At 45.8% G+C, this 18447-nt stretch overlaps 1 protein-coding gene across 2 annotated transcripts in view; it reads left to right on the top strand.

Moving 5' to 3' along the window:
- The first annotated feature begins 2445 nt into the window (after positions 1–2445).
- UST (uronyl 2-sulfotransferase) overlaps positions 2446–18447 on the top strand; it is a 174062-nt gene continuing 158060 nt past the window's right edge. For both annotated transcript variants that reach the window (XM_075036013.1, XM_075036014.1), the window contains exon 1: positions 2446–3059. In XM_075036013.1, coding sequence (XP_074892114.1) covers positions 2798–3059 — 262 coding nt within the window. In that variant the 5' untranslated portion in view covers positions 2446–2797. The remainder of the gene's footprint in view (positions 3060–18447) is intronic.

Below are 18447 nucleotides of genomic sequence, written 5' to 3'. Positions count from 1 at the left end.
TATTTATTTTCCTGCTCATTGCCCTAGTTTGATTTAGGCATTCTAACTGATATTATAACATAGGTGTGATAGTTCATATATGTGAAAGTAATGTGAAATTACAGTGAATTTATACATTTAAGTATATGTTCCAGAAACAAATATTTCTATTTTGTCTTCCTCCCAAGAGAACTTTTTTACCTGTCAATGCCTAGAAATACAGCAAGAACTCTCTCAACAGTACAGTCTTCCCACTTAAATTTTACTCCATTGATTGGTCTGGTTTTCCATCGTTTCTTTAAAAAAAAAAAAAAAAATCTCTTCCTAGAGATCAAAGACATTCTTTGCAACCAGAAAAATAAAGATTTATTGATTCACCTTACAGGTGTTGTCTGTCTTCTCATCAAAGCATCCATTTTTCTCAAACATTCAGTGTAAGTGCTTACCTGTTTCTCATCTGCAACAGCACCTAGCACTATTAAACAAATCTGCAGTGTGGTCATTCAAACAAGCCAGTAGATATGGAAGTATTCAAAAGAATATAAAACAATGTAAAACATCCATGGAAGCAGTGCAAGACAAAACAACCACAGCAGCAGAGCATGTTAAGTAAGTCCTCAATACTTCCTGAGTGTTTCAAAGCAACGTTCATGAGAATTAAGAAGTGGTAGTTTAACCGTGCAATTAGACTTAGGACTTTATCTGGTGAAAGGTGTTGGATATTTCTGTTTAAAGTGAACTGCAGTCCTAAAGATTTACCATTTGCTGCCTTTTTTTTTTTTTGGTGCTTAAACACTAGCCCAAGCAGACTTATTTTTTGTATTATACTGTTTTTCTCTTTTTCAAAAATGAGGTGTCATTCCTAACTTTGTCTTTGCTACAGGTTTTGTGTAAGATTGTGAAGGATCTGTGCAGAGATGCCACAGAACTGTGCAACTAAAACCAGGAGATTCCTCTCCAAACTAAGAAGGTCTGCTCTTTCAGCCAGTATGTGGATATTTTTTATCAAGGAATGCAATGGGATTGGTTATTTATTGTCAGATTCTGGCTTTGTGCTCTTGTCCACACCAGCATGATTAATTTCCATATTTCAGCAGATGCCCTTTGCTGGTGGATGCCAGCAACAAAATGAAGCCAGTAGTGTAGGTAAGGTTCAGGCACTTACCCAAGCCTTTCAGTGTAAGTGGCAAAAACATCTGAATGCAGTCTCCTGAGCAAAATTTCCAGCTGCAAGTGCGCAAAGATTATGAGTCAGGCCCCCTAAATCAGGATGCATTTTTTAAGCCTAAAAAGGAAAAGGGTGATTGCTTTTTAATTTCTGACCTGGCAAATTGCACTCGGGTCATGATTTCCTACTTTCCTCCCAAACCACGGTGGATAGAACTTGCTATTGCTTAGAAATGAAGTCTCGTGGTATCCCATGAGCAGGATCTTGGCGAAGCCCCCCCCTTCCAGCCAGGTCCATAAAACGAAACGGTGAACTGACAATACCACCCCAAGCCCTCCTCCCTTCGCTGCTGCGCTGGCAACGCAGCCGCATGAGGGAATGAAATGTATTTCTACTTCAGACAATGCCCAAGGACAAGAATAGCTCCAAATAAGCCATCAGGACATATTGGGGACATATGTTGTATAAAGAGGATGAAGCTATTAAAACAGCTCAGCGCTGAGTGAACGCCATTTACCCTACGCATGGTGGGAAGCTGTCCTCTAGGAAAGATAGCATTGAGTAATTAGAGGCTGTATCATAAGCCATATGCACAAGGGGGTCAAATTAAGGTTGCACGAGCAGTTTTAATTTCGTAACTTCTGTACTTGTTTAAAGCCTTGTCCCCAGTAGAAAACAGCCCACTTTAATCGTCCCAGGTAAGCCGCAACGAGAAGAGCGATCCCTCTCTCCCCTCAGGAACGATGTTACGCGACCGTAAAGGTGCCGGACCTTAATGCTGCGTTACGGCTTGTCTAAATCACCACAATATTACGCCTCTTCACTGCTACCATCACTGTACGGAAAGACAGGGCAGTCCTGGCGTAGCGTCTGTGGGCCACTGGGGCCCTGGCGAGATGAGACCCCTGGTCCAGGCCCCGGAGAAGCATCCCGAGGCCTGCCCCAGCGGCAGAGGCGCGGGCAGGGGGCCATGGCGGTGTTCAGGGCGGCTCAGGCCCGAAGCCCCGTCACGGCCCCTGCCCCACGGGTACCGGCCCCGCTCCCCGCGCAGCCCCACGGCCCCGAGGGGGCTGCCCGCGGCGGCAGGGGCGGGCCGGGGCAGGTGGCTTAGGTCGGCCGGGGCGGGCCGGGCGCCGCCGCAGCCGGGCCGGTGGGGCGGCGGCGCCCGCAGGGGTCGCTCGCGCGGAGGCAACGGGCGCGTCGCGGGGACCGGAGGCCGGGGCGGGCCGGGGCGGGCCGGGGTGGGCGGGCGGCGGCGGCGGGGCCGGGCGGCGCGCACAAGTCGGCCGCGAGTTGCCGGCGGTCGGTGGCGGAGCAGCGCTGGCTGTAACTTGACACCGGAGCGAGAGGCCGAGCGGAGAGAGGGAGCGAGAGCGGCGGCGGAGGAGGAGAGGAGCCCCAGGGAGCGGGATGGTGACCACCTCCTTCCCCTCCCCTTAGCGGCGCTCCGCAGCAGCAGCAGCAGCCGCCGCCGCAGCGCCGGGGACTCTCGCCTGCCGCGGGGCTGGGGGGGCAGCCGGCGATGGGGACGGGACGGGTCCCCTGAGCTCCTGGGAACTTTCCCCGCCGCGGGCAGCCGGAGCCGAGCAGGCGGATGGAGGATGCGCTTTGCCCGGCGGGCTGCGTGACCCGGCGGCGGCGAAGGGGAGGATGAAGAAGAAGCAGCAGCACGGCGGCGGCGGGGACTGCCCGGCGCCCCGGCTCCCCGCGGCGGCGGCGGCGGGAGGGGGCCCGGGCCCGGGCCCGGGCGGGGGCTGGAAGAGGCGGCGGCCCCTCTCGCCGCTGCCCTTCCTTTCGCTGCGCGACTACGGCTTCTGCATGGCCGCCCTGCTGCTCTTCTGCCTGGGATCCCTCTTCTACCAGCTCAACGGGGGGCCCCCGCACTTTCTGCTGGACCTGCGGCACTATCTGGGTAAGGGCGGCTAGCGGCGGCGGGGACTTGTTGCGGCTCCTCCTCGCCCCCCGTGGCGGCTGGGCTGGGGCCTCCCTTCGACGCCCGAGCGGGGGGACGGCGGACGGAGGGGGGCGCCGGCCGCGGGGCCCCCCGGCTTCCCGGGCGGCGGGAGCGCTGCCGCGGCTGCCCGGGCGGGGCGTGCAGGCGGGACGCAGGGCGGTGAGGTCTGACACCGAGGTGGGAAGGACCGACGGCGCTCCGGGAGCGGAGCGCGGGGGTGCGCCCTCTCGGAAGTGAATTTCGGCGAAAGGTAGGGTCTCCTTGAGACCCCTCCTCAGCCCCGAGACGGACCGGTGGCCGGGGGCGGCTCTTTGTCTGCCGGCTCCCTCTTGCCGTCAGGTCGGGGCTGAGGCGGCCGCGGAGGGGAGGGGAGGGCAGCGCGCGCTGCCCGCGGGTCGCGCACCGGGGATGGCGGGGGGGGGGGGGGGGGAAGGGGGGGCGTGGCAGTCCTGTCAGCGCCTCCCCACCCCGGGCAGGTGCGCGGGGGGGGGGGGGAATTACCAACGGCTCGTGATTGTAAAAAAACAACCGAGCAAAGAGAAAACCCCCAAACACAAAAGGCAAACGCGTAGACTCGGCGAACCGAGGGTCCCTCCGTGTGCAGCGGGCTCGGCTCTGGAGAGCAAGGCGGGCTGGCACGGCGGGAGCAGCAGCGCCCGGGCGCGGGAGCTCGCTCTGGTGCTTCGGCGCAGCCGGCGTGAGCCCGGGGGGCTGCCCCGGCCGGGCGGGTGCGAGCCCCGCGCTGTGGCCTGTCTCTTCATCCTCAGGTTGACCGCAAGCGCGCACTTGGTTTTCCTTTGTGCCCGGTTTCCACATTGCTGCGTGTCACTTCCCCCCTTAACGGAGAAGTGAAAAGCAGAGTGCATCGTGAGGTCATGTAAGTACCTCGGACTGGCAGGGCTGGTTCAAATAGGGAACAAAAATTAAGCGTTTCTCCGTGTGGGAAGATTACTACAGAATAATTTGCGCTGTGAATTTTTACCCCATTAGCTACTCCGTGTTGCTTGACTGTGAAGGCAAGCCTTTTGTGGTACACCCTGCAGAAGGGCCATCCATAAGAGACAGTGTTAGGTTGCAAACAAAAACACGGGACTTGTGTTTCAGAGAAATAAGCTGAAAATCCATATCTGTGTGTACGTATTTTATGAACATCTTGGGAATACAACTCGGGAGGTGTGCATGTATGTTGCTTTTCTTTAAGGGAGAACTATCCCGTGTCTTCAGTTAACAGATGAGAGGGTATGGAGAGGACACAGCCAGGCTCTTCTGGGAAATGCAGGGCAGTAGGACAAGAGGCAACAGTCACAAGTGGCAACAGTCACAAGTTGCAACAAGGGAAATGCCAATGAGATATTAGGAAAAAAAGTTTCAACGTGAGGGTGGTCAGACTTTGGAACAGGCTACCCAGGGAGGTTGGGATGTCCATGCAGATATTCAGAACTCAGCTGGACAAGGCCCTGAGCAATCCAAGTCAATTTGTCCCTGTTTTGTTGGGGGGAATAGGGCCAGGTGAACAGAAGTCACTTCCAGTTCATGTTACTCTGTGATTCTACTGTAACCAGAGAAAAAAAATCGGTGAAAATTCAAGTGAAAACAGTAGAAGCAGCACTTTGAGTATTGCTTCCCAAACACAACAGAGTATTGCCTTTTTGGCTTGAGTTTTAACAATTTATTTTTTTTTCCCCCTTCCTTTAATGTTACAATTGGGAAGAAATTCCTCCACTGAAGAGGAAACAGACAAATTTTCCGCCAAGGTAGAAGCAGATTTTGCTCACAATTGATTGACTTTTTAATGGGATCAAGCACAGATCTCTAGTTTTCAGAGAGAAGTTGATGTCAATTTTTAAAATTTTAATCTTCATCAAGGGTGAACATTGCTTGGCTTGTGTGAGAATAGACTGCGAGAAGCAGGGTTACGCAGCTTCTCACTTTGTGGCCTTTTGACTGTTTTTGAGGGATCTGGGAAATAAAGCTAGGTTCTGCTACCCTAACCACTCTAGCCAGTAGTTGTGTCTCTGCTGGAAAATCTTCTGAGGCCTGCAGATGAAAGGCTTGGAAACCACTGCATCTTGGTGAATAAGTCATGATAATTTTAGTGAGGCGCTCAGCAAGTGCAGAAAAGCCTTTATTGTGTATGCCTGAACGTGATGAGCCTCTGGGGAAGGAGTGCAGTCTTATTTGAAAATGGTTTAGGGGTTGGGGTTTTTTTGAAGTTCTGGATTCTCATGGCATGAAGGAGACAGATCTGTTAATGAACTTCTGCACTTGTTATATCAGTTAGTGTAGGAATTTCCCCTCTGTGCCTGGGTCACCTGTGGTATTGAGGAGACAAGGACTTGTCTAACATCCTGCAGCAGGCCAGTGGTTGAGCGGGAAGCAAAGTCCTTGTGGCTGGGGTCCTAGTACCCACTAAGCAAGCTGTGCTGCTGCCTTTGCAGAGACGTGGAACATGCTTTGTCTGGATGCGAAGGTACCTGTCTGCATGCTACTTTCTAAAGTTATTTTAGACTTCGTTGGTGTACAGTTTCACTTGGGTTGTGAAAGTTGAACCATGTGGATGACCTTGCTAAAGATTTTTTTTTTTTTGTGCTGAGTGTAGATTTTGCAAGAGTGGAGCATACTCCTTGAGGTATCCAACTGGGAAGGTTTGCAAATTAAGAACAATTTTTTTCTAAACAGTAGTCTCGTTGTCTTCCAGGGAACTAACAGAACTGCTTGGAGGAATAGGTATTGGACATGCAGTCCTGCTAACTACCAAAGCCCTACATATGTACGTGTGTTTTATACAACTGTTGGACTAGTCAAGTTTCATGACATTAAAAAAATTACTTTTTTTTTCCCCCTGAAGCCACAGATCCAGTATACAAGAAACTCTTTCCTTCCAGTCCTTCAAACCCACAATTTATGGTGTTAAAATTTAAATCCCCAAACAAAAAGCAGCAGTTAGTTTGCAAACCATGTTTTCAATGTGTGAATTTTGCAATCGTCCTTATTGCATTTAAATCTATAAGAACCAAGAAGGACTAGGCAAAAGGGAAAACTGATTTCTGTTTAACTACTTTGTGGCCTCCACAGCATGGGGAGGGGCCATCTTGTCTGGCTTTGGGTTTTTTATTTTCATTGCAAATTTTGGTGCGTTGCTCGTGGTTAGTTACATTACTCTGGAGGGAATGCTTGGATGTTTTTTATCTCGGAACTTGAAAGGATGCTCTTAAGTAACAACACAAAACTTCAATAGCGATCAGTGTAGAAATCACACCTGCATCAGGCAGGTGTGTGCATAAAAGAAAATTAAGGTAGTGTGAAAACACTGGGTTTGAAAAACTTTCATTTTGTTCTTAGGCCTGCATCATACACCGTGGAAGAGGAGGAGGAGGTATAAGTTTACTCTCAAAGGAATTAAGTGTGAAGATTTGCTACTTCTATGAACTTGCCTTTGGTGGTGGTGGGGATGAGTGTATTTTCAGAATATTCAGGCTATTAGTAAATTTTTTTCTCCTGGACCAGCTTCTCTGATGTCTTGTCCATATGCCTCTCCCTTTTTGTTTGATCGCTGTACTGATGGGGGAGAATCTTGGGAAGACGTTATGGCATTTTGTAGGGAAGAAGGTAGCTATATTCAGTATTACCACTTTGCATCGCCATCTCTTCTCTTTTATAAAACTCTACCAGAGTCATATGGAGCAAATGAGAGTAGAGTAGTATATACGAGGCTGTACTTTGTTATTTGTCCCATTCTGACTTGAAGCTCATTAACAGTTCAGAGGACAGAAGGGTCTGTGGAAAGCTAATGGTTTCTGCTGTCTGTTCTGGCTGTGGTTCAAGATAACACGGCTCAAGTTTCACACTGTAGTCATCCCATCCAGATGGATCTAGAGCCCTGGTTTTCAGCATGTAGTCAGTGGAGGCATGGACATTAGTGGGTTATTTCTAAAGAATCCGTGGAAGATACTTTAAAGCCATCTGTTGCCAGTAGACTTAAATTTGCTGTATGGGGGTGCATACCAGTCCTGGACCATCTATGAACTCCAAAACCCAAGAAAATTTAAAAACTGCCCAGCTTTCCAGTAACAAACTGGAGTATTGGGATTTGCACAAATGAGGTCTTGCTTGTTGATTCTGCCAAGGTAATCCTGGCTCGGTAATCAAAAACCAACTCCAGCAGTGGGAGGAAGTGAGAAGAGTCTTCCCTTAGATGAGTAAGACAGAAATCATAAATCTTGGACAGCCCTGTGGCTTTTGGGGAATGCACTGGGGACTCCATTCCCCTGCAACTGCAGTGGTTTTGCATTGTTTTATTCTTCCCTGCTTTGGCTTGTGATATCTACATGCTTCAAAATACAGAAATGAGTATTTCCAAGAGCTGGTAGCAACCCTCTAATGGCCAATAAAAAAAAAACAACCCTTTTGATCTTCAGTATTTGCAGTGCAAACTTGTTGTTCATGTCAAAACATTTCCCCTGCTGAACTCCCCAGGAGCCTGCCAACAAGTACACTGGCTTGATTGCATGTGGCAGTTGCCTGTGCTGTGGCTTCCTATGCAAGAGAAAAGACTTAAGTGGCCAGTTGTGTTCTTCAAACAATCTCTGAATTGCTCCCTACTCTCACTCGTCATGCCACTGGAAGCTCTCAGGTATTTTGGTGAGATGTGCTTAGTAGGCTTAAAGTTGTCACAGCAACAGTTATGTTTGTTTTGGACACGTGGGGGAATATAACCATAATTTTGTCAAATAGAAGAAGCAGAAAGAAATCTGAGTATTTGGGGAGTTTGTAACAAAAATCTTTAAAATATTTAAAACCAAAGTGAAACTTTTTTTAGTTGAGGTAGTATGAATTGGCTTTATTTTGTAGGGTGTTTTGGGGTTGTTTTGTTGTTTTTTTCCTGAAATGTCTGGCTTTTTCCTGTTAACGTGTTAAGAAACCTGGCTATCCAAAGCAAACAATAAAAGTGACTGACGTTGTTTTGTATACAAATTTTATTCCTAAGCTGTAGAAGAGGCAGGGCGGAACAAAAGTTGGGTTTTTTTGAGGGGTTGGTTTGGGTTTTTTATTCTGGTAATACTGCATTTATATCTAAAGTGATGGAAAGCACAGAATTCTTCAGGGCAAGCTTTTCTAAACAATAAAAGCACCTAGCATGCTCCATTGTAGGTAGATGGCATGCTGCTTTTTTTATGGCCAAAAATGGTTGTCTCATCCAGTTTTGTTTTGCAAACAGATCATGAGTCTTTTACAGTTTTGAAGGCCCTTCAGGTGTGTGAGTAGGAGAAACACGCTCAGGGAAAGAGAGTTAGGTTTATGGATGAGGTTTACTGTGTGGTGACACAATACCTGTTTCTGAAATGAGTATGCTTTTAACAAGGCCCTGGTTATGGTCTTAGTGACAATTTTTTTCTAATTGTCTTCAAGAATGTGTAGTGTTCTCAAAAGAGAACAAAAGTTCTCTTCCGTACTTGAAAGCATTTTGATTTTTTTGCTGGCTTTTCAGTGGATTGTTTAATTCCATTGCACTTGGAATTTACTACATTTTAAAATTCGTTAACGTTGTAAAGAACTGAAAGGTCAGTTCAGAAGCTGCTTCCTAAAGCCTTGAAAAGAGATGGTCCGAACCAAAATGACAAGTCTGTAGCTATATCTTTCTCAACTTTTCTGTCCTCTTTGGACTTCCTCATTTTGCTATTGTGAACGTGATACGTATTATCCTTTAGATAAAAAATATGTTTGGACTTCCACTTATTTGGTAAGTACTCAAGTAACAAGTGAGCTTTTTTGGAAGACAAAAGACATGCCTCATCTCCAAGAAGCTCTTGTTAAAAGGCTGCATGACTTGCTCATCACTCACAGCTTGTCTGATTGTAAGATTAACAAGGCTCTACCTAATGCATGATACTGTCAAGGAATACTCTATGGAGAACCAGAATGCACCTCATATTATGACAGACTCAAGCCTTTTCCTTTCAAAAAGATGAAGTGGTCACTGGACTACATTATCCTGGCTGACCATAAAACGCTGCGTACAGTGAAGTCATAGCAAAAAATGTTTAAGACTGTGTGAATGTGTTGTGATGATATTCTAAATATATCTGGAAAATTGGACAGCATTTATTCAGATATGTATTTTCTGTTTTCAAAATCCAGTCTGGGAATCAGGTATTGCATGTATGCAATTGTGTACATTTTTCTGTTTCATATTGTCAACTCTGTTGACAAGGGATTTAAAGGATTAATTCTGTTCCTGATGAGACGGAATGTTACTACAGCTTTTTCAAAAATGTGTTTGGTTTTGATTTACTTTCAGGTTATGTGGTAGTGTGGTATATACACCTGTGAGAGGACAAATCTACTGATTAAATGGGATGCTCCACTTGGGCTTGGGGAGATGAGGGAGGCTTCAGTTCCCTGCCTGACAGACTTAATGTGATGTTGAACAAGTTGTGTGTTAATTCTGTCTGCATTTAATCCCCTTTTGTCCAAAGGACATTTTGAAGATAAATGTGTAACAGAATATGATATTCTCAGATATTACAGTGATTGTAGCCATAGAAATACTTACAGGGAAAAGATACTTGTGATAAATCCTTTTGTTGTGGAGGGATTTTGGCTGTGTCAAAGAGATAAGGCAGATAGAGAGTGTTACAAGGGAGCTTTTCTGTAGGCTGAAGCAAGTCAGTAGTCCAGCTACTTCTCTTTCAAGGGTATCGCCACTGTTCATTAACACAATCTCTGTACAGTTTTACTTCCAGGAGTTATTGCTATAATTGGTTTCCAGAGTCTCATTAAAGGGCATTGGTTCTTATATGTGTCCTCATATAGAAGACTTTATGTCCTGGAGAATGTAACGGGGTCACTTACTTCTTGTTTCCAGTGGTGCTGCTTAAACTTGATTTGCAAAAATGAAAGTAAAAACATAGTTTCTTGAAGCTTTGTTAACCTAAAGTGAACAGCAAGCACTTTGTGCTCTATCAGAGAATACTCAGCCAAAATGAATCTTGGCTGCTATGGGAGTAAAAAGGTGATTGATGCAGTGGTTCTCATATTTTCACACGAAATTAGGGAGATTGCTTTTGCTTAGGGTTTGACGAAGAACAATAAGCATTGAAGGCTGCCAGAAGGGATACTCTCTAGCAAAAGTAACTCATACAAAAGCTTCAACACTTTATGCTCTGTGAAGAAAACAAAGGCTGTCTAATTTTTCTTTTTTTCCTTAACTCTAGTAAAGGAACTGAGATTAACATCTGTGCTAGCTCTACTGCACTGATTCCTGATAAAGCTGTTTTGAAATCTATAGCGTGCATGTCATAATCAGCAGTGACAGTAAGGGGGAAATTTTCCATTTACTATTTAAGTATAGGTCTATATTGTCAAAATTCGTAGAACACATGAAGAACGTATAATGGAGGGACTTGATTTTGGTGTGATTTTTGATGGGAACACTCTGTAAAATGGTCGAACAGGTCAAATAAGGTCCTAGGACTGTTCTGACACAAAAGCTTGAAACAGTAAATACAATGGGATAAAAAGAACACCACATTTATTTTTCATATCTCCTATTTTTCTGCTGTTCTCTTCTACCCCGTTTCCAGCTGGTAATCGATTCTTTTTCCGCCATCCTCTTCGGATCCCATAATTTAAATTCATATATTAATAACAAGAGAGAGTTTCTAATGTCTTTTCTGTCTAGCAAGAAATGAACTACTGAAATTCGTTGAGTGTGTTTTATATGATTATCACCCCATTTTTTTCGGCACTTAAGAGAGCCCTTCTTTTTCTGGGTTGCTGTCTTAGCCTTGTGTGAAAGTACTTGCACATTGTTAGCTTCTGGCTCCTGTAACCCATTCAAGAAGACCAATGCTGGTTATTTTGGTCTCATAGTTTGTAGGTGAGATGTAAGAGTTTACATTTTCATCTTGGACTGGACAAAAAAGTCTGTTTATAGTTTTTTTTGGAAGTTGTGACTTTGCACCTGCTGCTGACCCCCTGCGAGCATGGTTTTAAATTGCAGCGCTGTGAAAGGAAGCCCTGTGTGCTTCCGCTGTTGTGAGTACAGCCAAGGGGGTGAATAGCCACTCTGTGTGCTCATGCAAGTGTGTATGAACACACTTACGAAAATAAACTACTGCATTGTTATTCAGGGTAGATAATTGTAAGGATGCGTTCATAGCCCTTTCTAATTGGATTGTCTTTCCTGAAGAACTGGGTGGATGGGGGAGGTCCCCCTGCTCCCCTTCTGTGCTGTTGTGCTTTTGGAGCAGTAGGTTTTGGAGCCAGGGCTTGCAAGGGTGTAGAGGCTGCTCATTCTTACCATGGGGGCAAGAAAGGGACAAGAATCCTTTTGAAATTGGTGAAAATTAGGTTCCTCTTTGGATCTCGCTGGAAGATTCGTATCACTCAAATTTATCTGGTTTTCCTGTCTTATCAGTGAAGGGAGAGAGCCACTTCCAGGTCATTACAGTTTATGATAGACATATGATGCAAGTAGGATCAGCCCTTTTCAGAGATGTCAGTCATCTGTAGCCTGTTGTAATTAACTTGGAAGGGAACACCAGGCTTGAGTATGCTGCCGCTGCCTTAGCCACTATTGCCTTTCCCTGGGCAGTGGACGTGTTTGCCTGTAAGACTTACTCTGATCAGTGCAGCAGTGGCTCAAAAGCATAGACTGAAATCTTGTGGGTTTTTTTTATTTTATTATTATTTTAACTTTCAAGTGAAAACTGTGGAAAATGATGACACATGACTTTTCACCAAGGAAAGTTTCACCACCATTAGTGGTGAGCAGGCAAGTAGATACTCAAACGTAACTTATGTTTATATAATGAGGCATTTGTTTTTCTTTGTTTTAGAATCTGGGTTAGAGGATGTTTGGTGACTGGAGGGGTGGATAGGAAGTGGAGAGCAATTATTTGGCTGAAATTTATTTTACTCTCTTGCTCTTTAGAACTGCATTGAGGGAAGCAGACAGAGCCTCTTGTGTGGAAAATAGATGTTTGGCTTTGTTTGTAAGCATGGAAGCAGGATGATTAGGTTTATATTATGGTTTCTGAGTACTAACGCTTTAGAAACAGACATTTGGATGCTTGCCAAGGCTTGCTTCTTATCACAGTTAATGATTCGGGGTAAAAGTCATCAGGAGGCTGTGATGGAGATCATGGAGCCCATGGTGGTTTGAGTAAAGAAGCAGTGCATTTCTGCCATATGTAAATAGTATGTTTTAGCACCCCTGAGAATGTTTATTTTAAAAACCTCTACTGGTCAAGTGTATGGTTGGTTCAGTTTAATGTATCTGCCCCAGAGAGAGGATGACAACATAACATTGTACTCAAACAAGGTTACCAAACTGCTAGCAAGTGACAAATCTGTGAGATGAGCTGCCAGTGGCTGGATTAAAAGCTGATAGTCAAGAGGATTTGACTTACTGTTTCCACTTCTTATTTTCAATGTGGAAAGTCCTGGACATTTGGGGAGGAGGAGGTGCTCCTTACAACTGTCCTTGTAGTTTAACAATAGGTGTTTCTAAAATACAGATGACAAATTTGTAACAAATAAGTGAACGTTTCATAGCTTTTGCCTAGTTACTACTAGGGACTATTGTGAAGTCTCTATTGCTGCTTGTTTTTTGATCAGAACTGCAGATTACTTTGGAGGAAACTATGACTGTCTCAAGGAATTTTACACGATGTTTTGGCCAGGAATTCAAAGCTTGCTCTAGATATCTAAATTCCAGTTCTGTGTCTTTTTACCTTTGTCAGATCTCCTAAACTTTGGGAATTCTTGTGCAGATTAGAACTTGCATTACTTGCATTGTTTTTCTGAATAGATTTTTGTTTTGTTTTGTTTTTTAATTGTCTATTCAGAATATGAAGTTGTATACTTTTGCTCCATGGCAGTAACTTGTGTTGAAACAGACATGAGACCTGAAAGGGTTGGGGCAGATGGGGAGGTGTGAGAAGAAACCAAGCCTTATGATGTTGTTTCAGAAAGCATTTGATAATTGTTTCGCAATGTACCAGTTTCATCTTCAATTTCAGATGGCATAGTAATTTTGTGAATGCCTACAGTAATTGATTAGTATTATTATGACTTTGTTTACCTCATGGCAATTAGCAGGAGATAGCATTAAGTGTGGCTACTTTTTTTGCCCCCACCCCGCCGCCGCTGCCTTTTTTTTTGTTGTCAGAAAGGAGTTAAATACAGTACCGATGTAGTCTTTTTCTTTGGTCTCATTTCCTCTCATCTGTTTTCTTATTGCCTTCCAAGATGTGAGCACATTCTTTTCCTTCCACTCCTCTTGTATTTACAGGTAGTTGCTCAGTCTTCTTCTTAATCTGTTCCTGTACAACACCAGCCCATGTTTAGCAGATGGTGGTTTCCAAATCATGTCTTGCTGGTGGTCCTCCTTCCTTCAGCCAAGTTCTCTCCTCAGTGGCTTGCATTATAAAGCAAATACTCTTGCCTCTTTTGTCTGACGTACATCTAGAGAAGAGCCATCTGGATCTGTGTTGAAAATCAGAAGTGGGGTTTTAGAAGTGTCCCATGAGTAGCCTGTGCCTTTGCATTCTTAAAAGGTAAGTGTCGAGGTTTCAGCCCAGCCAGTAACAAAGCACCGCGCAGCCACTTGCTCACTGCCCCCCTGCCCCGGCCATGGTGGGATGAGGAGAAAATATAAAGGCAGGCTGGTGGGTCGAGATAAGGATTGGGAGGGATCACTCTCCACTTATGGTCACAGGCAAAAGACAGGCTCAACTTGGAGAAGAAACAAAGTCAATTTAATTTACTACAAATCAAAACAAAAAAAGGATATTAGGAAGTAAACCCAAACCTTAGAACACCTTCCCCCCACCCCTCCCTCCTTCCCAGTCAACCCCACTCCCTGTTCTCTCTCCATCTTCCCCCCGGCGGCGCAGGGGAACAGGGGCTGGGGTCGGCTCCTCACCCCTTGTCTCTGCCGCTCCTTCCTCCTCAGGGGGAGGAGGACTCCTCACTCATCCCCTGCTCCACCGGGGGGTCCCTCCCACAGGAGACAGTCCTTCACCAACTTCTCCCACGCGAGTCATTTCCATGGGCTGCAGTTCCTCACGAACTTCCCTGGCGTGGGTCCTTTCCGCAGGCCAGTCTTCAGTCTCAAACTGCTCCAGCGCGGGCTTTCCCATGGAGTCACGGCCATCTGCGGGGACCTCCGCTCCATCGTTCGCCTCCATGGGCTGGGGGGGGACAGCCCGCCATCTCACCACGGGCTGCAGGGGCATCCCCTTCTCCTTCCTCACTGACCTGGGTGTCTGCAGAGGGGTTCCTCTCACATTCCAATCCCACCACTCACTGCAGGTTCCCCTTCTGAAATCTGTTCTCCCAGAGGCGCTACCGCCGTCACTGATGGGCTCAGCCTGGGCCAGAGGTGGGTCTGACTTGGAGCCGGGGAAGCTTCTAGCAGCTTCTCATAGGAGCCACCCCTGCGGCCCCCTCCCCTGCTACCAAAAAAACCCATGCCTCACAAACTCGTAACAGTGAGGAAAAATGCTAATGAGGTACTTTGAAATACAAAGAAAGATCTTGGAGCTGGGATGTTGATAGACCTCTTCTGTACAAGTTTGATGAGATTACAGGTAGAAATTGCATTCAGGTTGGGCAGTACAGTGCCAAGAAGAGATTTTTAAATGGGAGAGAACTATTCAGGGGAAGAGGGGACAGACAGGTGTCTTGATGATCAGAGAAAGTTACACAAGATTTAGACTCTGAATGGCTTGCCTATAAGGCCCTGACTCCTTTCAGAGGTTCCCTCTGAAGTCAGCAGGGAGAGACAGAGATATCTCCAAAGAGCAACTCGGGCTAGCTGTGTCTTTAATGACAGCAGAGCCCCTGACTTGTGAATGGAGAAATACTTGAAGTTTGGTGGGAAGAATCTGGGTCGTCATGGTATTTATTCTTAGAATCATTTTTTGACGACCAGTGGAAGGCTTCCAAAGAGGAGGAGGAGGAAGAGCAGGGAGAGGAGCCTGGAAGTTACGCTAGCAAGATTTTTTAGATTGATAGGTTGCTTCGTGCCAGTGGATCGTTGAAACCTGAGTGCTTAGGATCCCTAAAATTAAAGACTACATAAAGCAGTGGAAAAATAGCACTGCAGGGGATATCTGTCCCTGCTTGATGCATGAATTTGATGCCATGTTTGTTTCTCCCTAAGTCTTGCAGTTCCACGAAAAGGGTGTACGACAACAGCTTTGGTATAATCTGAAATGTTGCAGCAGATATTGTAAGGCAAAGGCTGTGAAATTGCTGACTTCTCAGTTCCTTTCATATGTGCAGCTGATTGTTCTTTCCTAGCAGAACTTCCCATGCAAATCTACAGATTTCTTTTGTGCTGCCTGCTGGGAGATATCACAAGTAAATTAAGATGAATAACACAATAACAGGGCCTGAACCCTACCACCTGTGGTTGGTTGAGTTTTTTGGGCATTCTTTGTGTTTTGGTTTGTTTGTTTGTTTGTTTGTTTTCCCGGTTGTGTCATTTTGGTCATCACTGTTATCTGTGCAACAGGCAAATAGAGGTAGCTGCATATATAAATGAATAGTAGCAAATGTGTAGGCTACCATTAGGAACAGGCATGGAGGCAGGAGAGATGCAGTGGATCTGTGGATGTGCACAATCTGTGGATGTGTTGCCACTTACTGGCTGAGGAAGTGTTGAAACCAGAGACAATTTGGGAGGAAAGAGAAGTTTGATGTTTTACGAAAATCCGGGAGTAGCTGCTGTAGATGGACATCCCCTGATTGTTGAGTATTTCCCAACCAATTTAATTTTCTGACAGAACTAAATTATTTTCAACCACCCTCACAGAATCCCAGAAGGGCTGAGTTTGGAAGGGACCTCTGGAGTTCATCTGGTCTGACCCCCCGTGCTCAGGCAGAGACACCTAGGGCTGATCGCCCAGGACCACGTCCAGGTAGCTTTTGAATATCTCCAATGATGGAGACTTCACAGCCTCCATGGGCAACCTATGCTGGCACTTGGTCAGCCTCACAGTAAAAAAGCGTTTCCTTATGTTCAGGGGAAACCTCCCGTGCTTTAGTTTGTGCCCGTTGCCTCTGGCCCTGTCAGTGGGCACCACTGAAAAGAGCCTGGTTCTGTCCTCTTTGTATCCTTGTATTTATACACATTTTATTTATACATGTTGGTAAGATTCTCCTCAGCCTTCTCTCCTCGGGGCCGAGCAGTCCCCACTCTCTCAGCCTTTCCTCGTGTGTGAGGTGCTCCAGTCCTTTCATCACCTTTGTGGCCCTTCGCTGGACTCTCTCCAGTATGTCCATGTCTCTTGTACTGAGGGGCCCAGAACTGGACACAGAGTGGTCCAGATGTGGCCTCACCTTCTGAACAAGGGAACGTTGTTTGAGAATGTGTGAGGAAAGCCCTTTGCAAAGCAGGGGCTTCTTAGGAGGTCTTTTTCAGCACATAGAAGAAGGAGAGAGGAATCTGAGTAAATACCATGTACTTGCATATTGTCTTTCTGTTGCAGATTTGTTTCTTAAATCACTTTTGAGCTGGTGGAAGTTCATGTTAAGAACTGGATAACATTACCACTCTCTTGCATGTGAAGTAGCCATTCTCAGAAGTGTGATTAAATGAAAGCTGCGGTAGTAATTGCTTCTTTCTCTGTGAGCTCTCTACATTGCCTCACTAACAATAAACAAAACCAATCACTTAATGTCATCCATTCAAGAATATTTTTCTGGCAAGTCAGTCAAATTTGGCGTGAGTTATTTAATCTTGTGATAAACACCCTTACTCTATTAAGCCTGTTGCATTTTTCCCTCTCTGGTTTTGAATCTGATACTTGTCTCATCTAATCAATGAGGCAAATTTTGGCAAAGCTCTGGGATTCCTTGTAGCTCAGTGGTTGTCTGGTTTTTGCACTATGCTGCATGGAAACAGCTGACAGCTTCAGGATTTTTCCCTGGAACGTTTTGGTTATTAATATTAGAAGCTGGAATACTTTTAAATAGCATATAGTGTCTTTCACCTTCTGACCCCAGCTCAAATACAGCTGAAGTTGACAGTAACTGGATCTTATTGCTGTGCTGAGGTGTTCAGTGACGCAGGTGCAGTAAGTTCATTGTGTAAGTTGTTGTGATACCATTGCTGACACTGCCACTCCTCCTCACTCCACTGGCTCAAGGATACAGCATGTCAGGCCAGCATGGGAGCAGGGAGCATATAGCGGCAGTGGAGGATCCAGTGGGTTTTATCTGATGGGAATCCCAATGGGCTGGTACACTTTCATCCCCATTTCTGTGTGCTGTGGTGCTGGGCTTGGTGCTGGTGTATGCACTGTCCATGCTTAGTGCAAGAGGCAAATGAGATTCAGAAAGATGTTACTGAGGGTTATAAAGCTTGTGAGGGGCGTGGACCTAACTGTCTGCAAGGTGAGAGCTGTGCCTGTGTAGTGGATTTCTTTGTACTACCCTGCTCCATAGTTAGAGCTGTTTGTTTGGAGCAGTTAAGGCATGTACCAATGATAAATTTATTCCTTAAAAAAAAAAAAAAAAAAGCAAAGAAAAAACAAGCTTGAATTTCCTGCTAGGTGTCATAGACCAAGAAATCTTTCCATCTTCTGCAAAAGAAGCTGCTAAGTGTCTTCCTCACTTTCTCTTCTCTCTTTCTGTCACTACTGACTGGAGAGTACAACTATCTGTTCCTTAGCCTCATATAGCAGTTTCCATCTAGCAGGTCACAGAGGAAGGTAAATTTTAACACTTATTTTATTTAAAGGGCACAGAGAGGCCATGTGCTTTGCTTGGTGTCATTTGGCTGATCAGTAGCAGTATCAAGAATAGGACCATGATTCCCTGCATTCTTATAAGGGCAGGGGTTTGCCTGGAAACGTGTGCAGTGTGTCTGACAAAACACTGATGCTCAGCAATAAGGAAACTGCTGCTTGCCCTTATCTCAACGCTTACCTGCCTCTTCTGGCTGGGGTGATCTGAGTTTGTACAGTCTATGGGGCTCATATCTGCACAACGTTCCTGAAGAGTAGTGAAGTTGTTTTTCTGATGGGGCTTCTGAAGCACAGGATGGTTCAGGGAAGTGTGAAACCAGGTCCACTAAAGTGTGGAGCAGCTTTTACCCAGCAGAGCCTCCAACCAGCATAGATAGGTATGAAACTCACATTTTCCTGTCTGCGAGCAGCAGCTTTTTAGAGTCTTTCCTCACCCTGTTCCCGTCGGCAGGGAAGCCGGCTACTGCAGAGCTGTACATCGGGCTTGGGACTCTCAAAATGTCATGGAAGCATGTAGGAGGGAGTGATAGCTGGGAGAAGAAAGTGGGGTGAGAGAAGGACAGGTTGCTGGGTAAAACGTTCCC

The sequence above is a fragment of the Buteo buteo genome, chromosome 9 (assembly GCF_964188355.1).
Source record: "Buteo buteo chromosome 9, bButBut1.hap1.1, whole genome shotgun sequence".
NCBI lineage: Eukaryota > Metazoa > Chordata > Aves > Accipitriformes > Accipitridae > Buteo > Buteo buteo.
The sequence above is the reverse complement of the archived record's forward strand: the minus strand, read 5'-3'. Positions and strand labels throughout refer to the sequence as shown.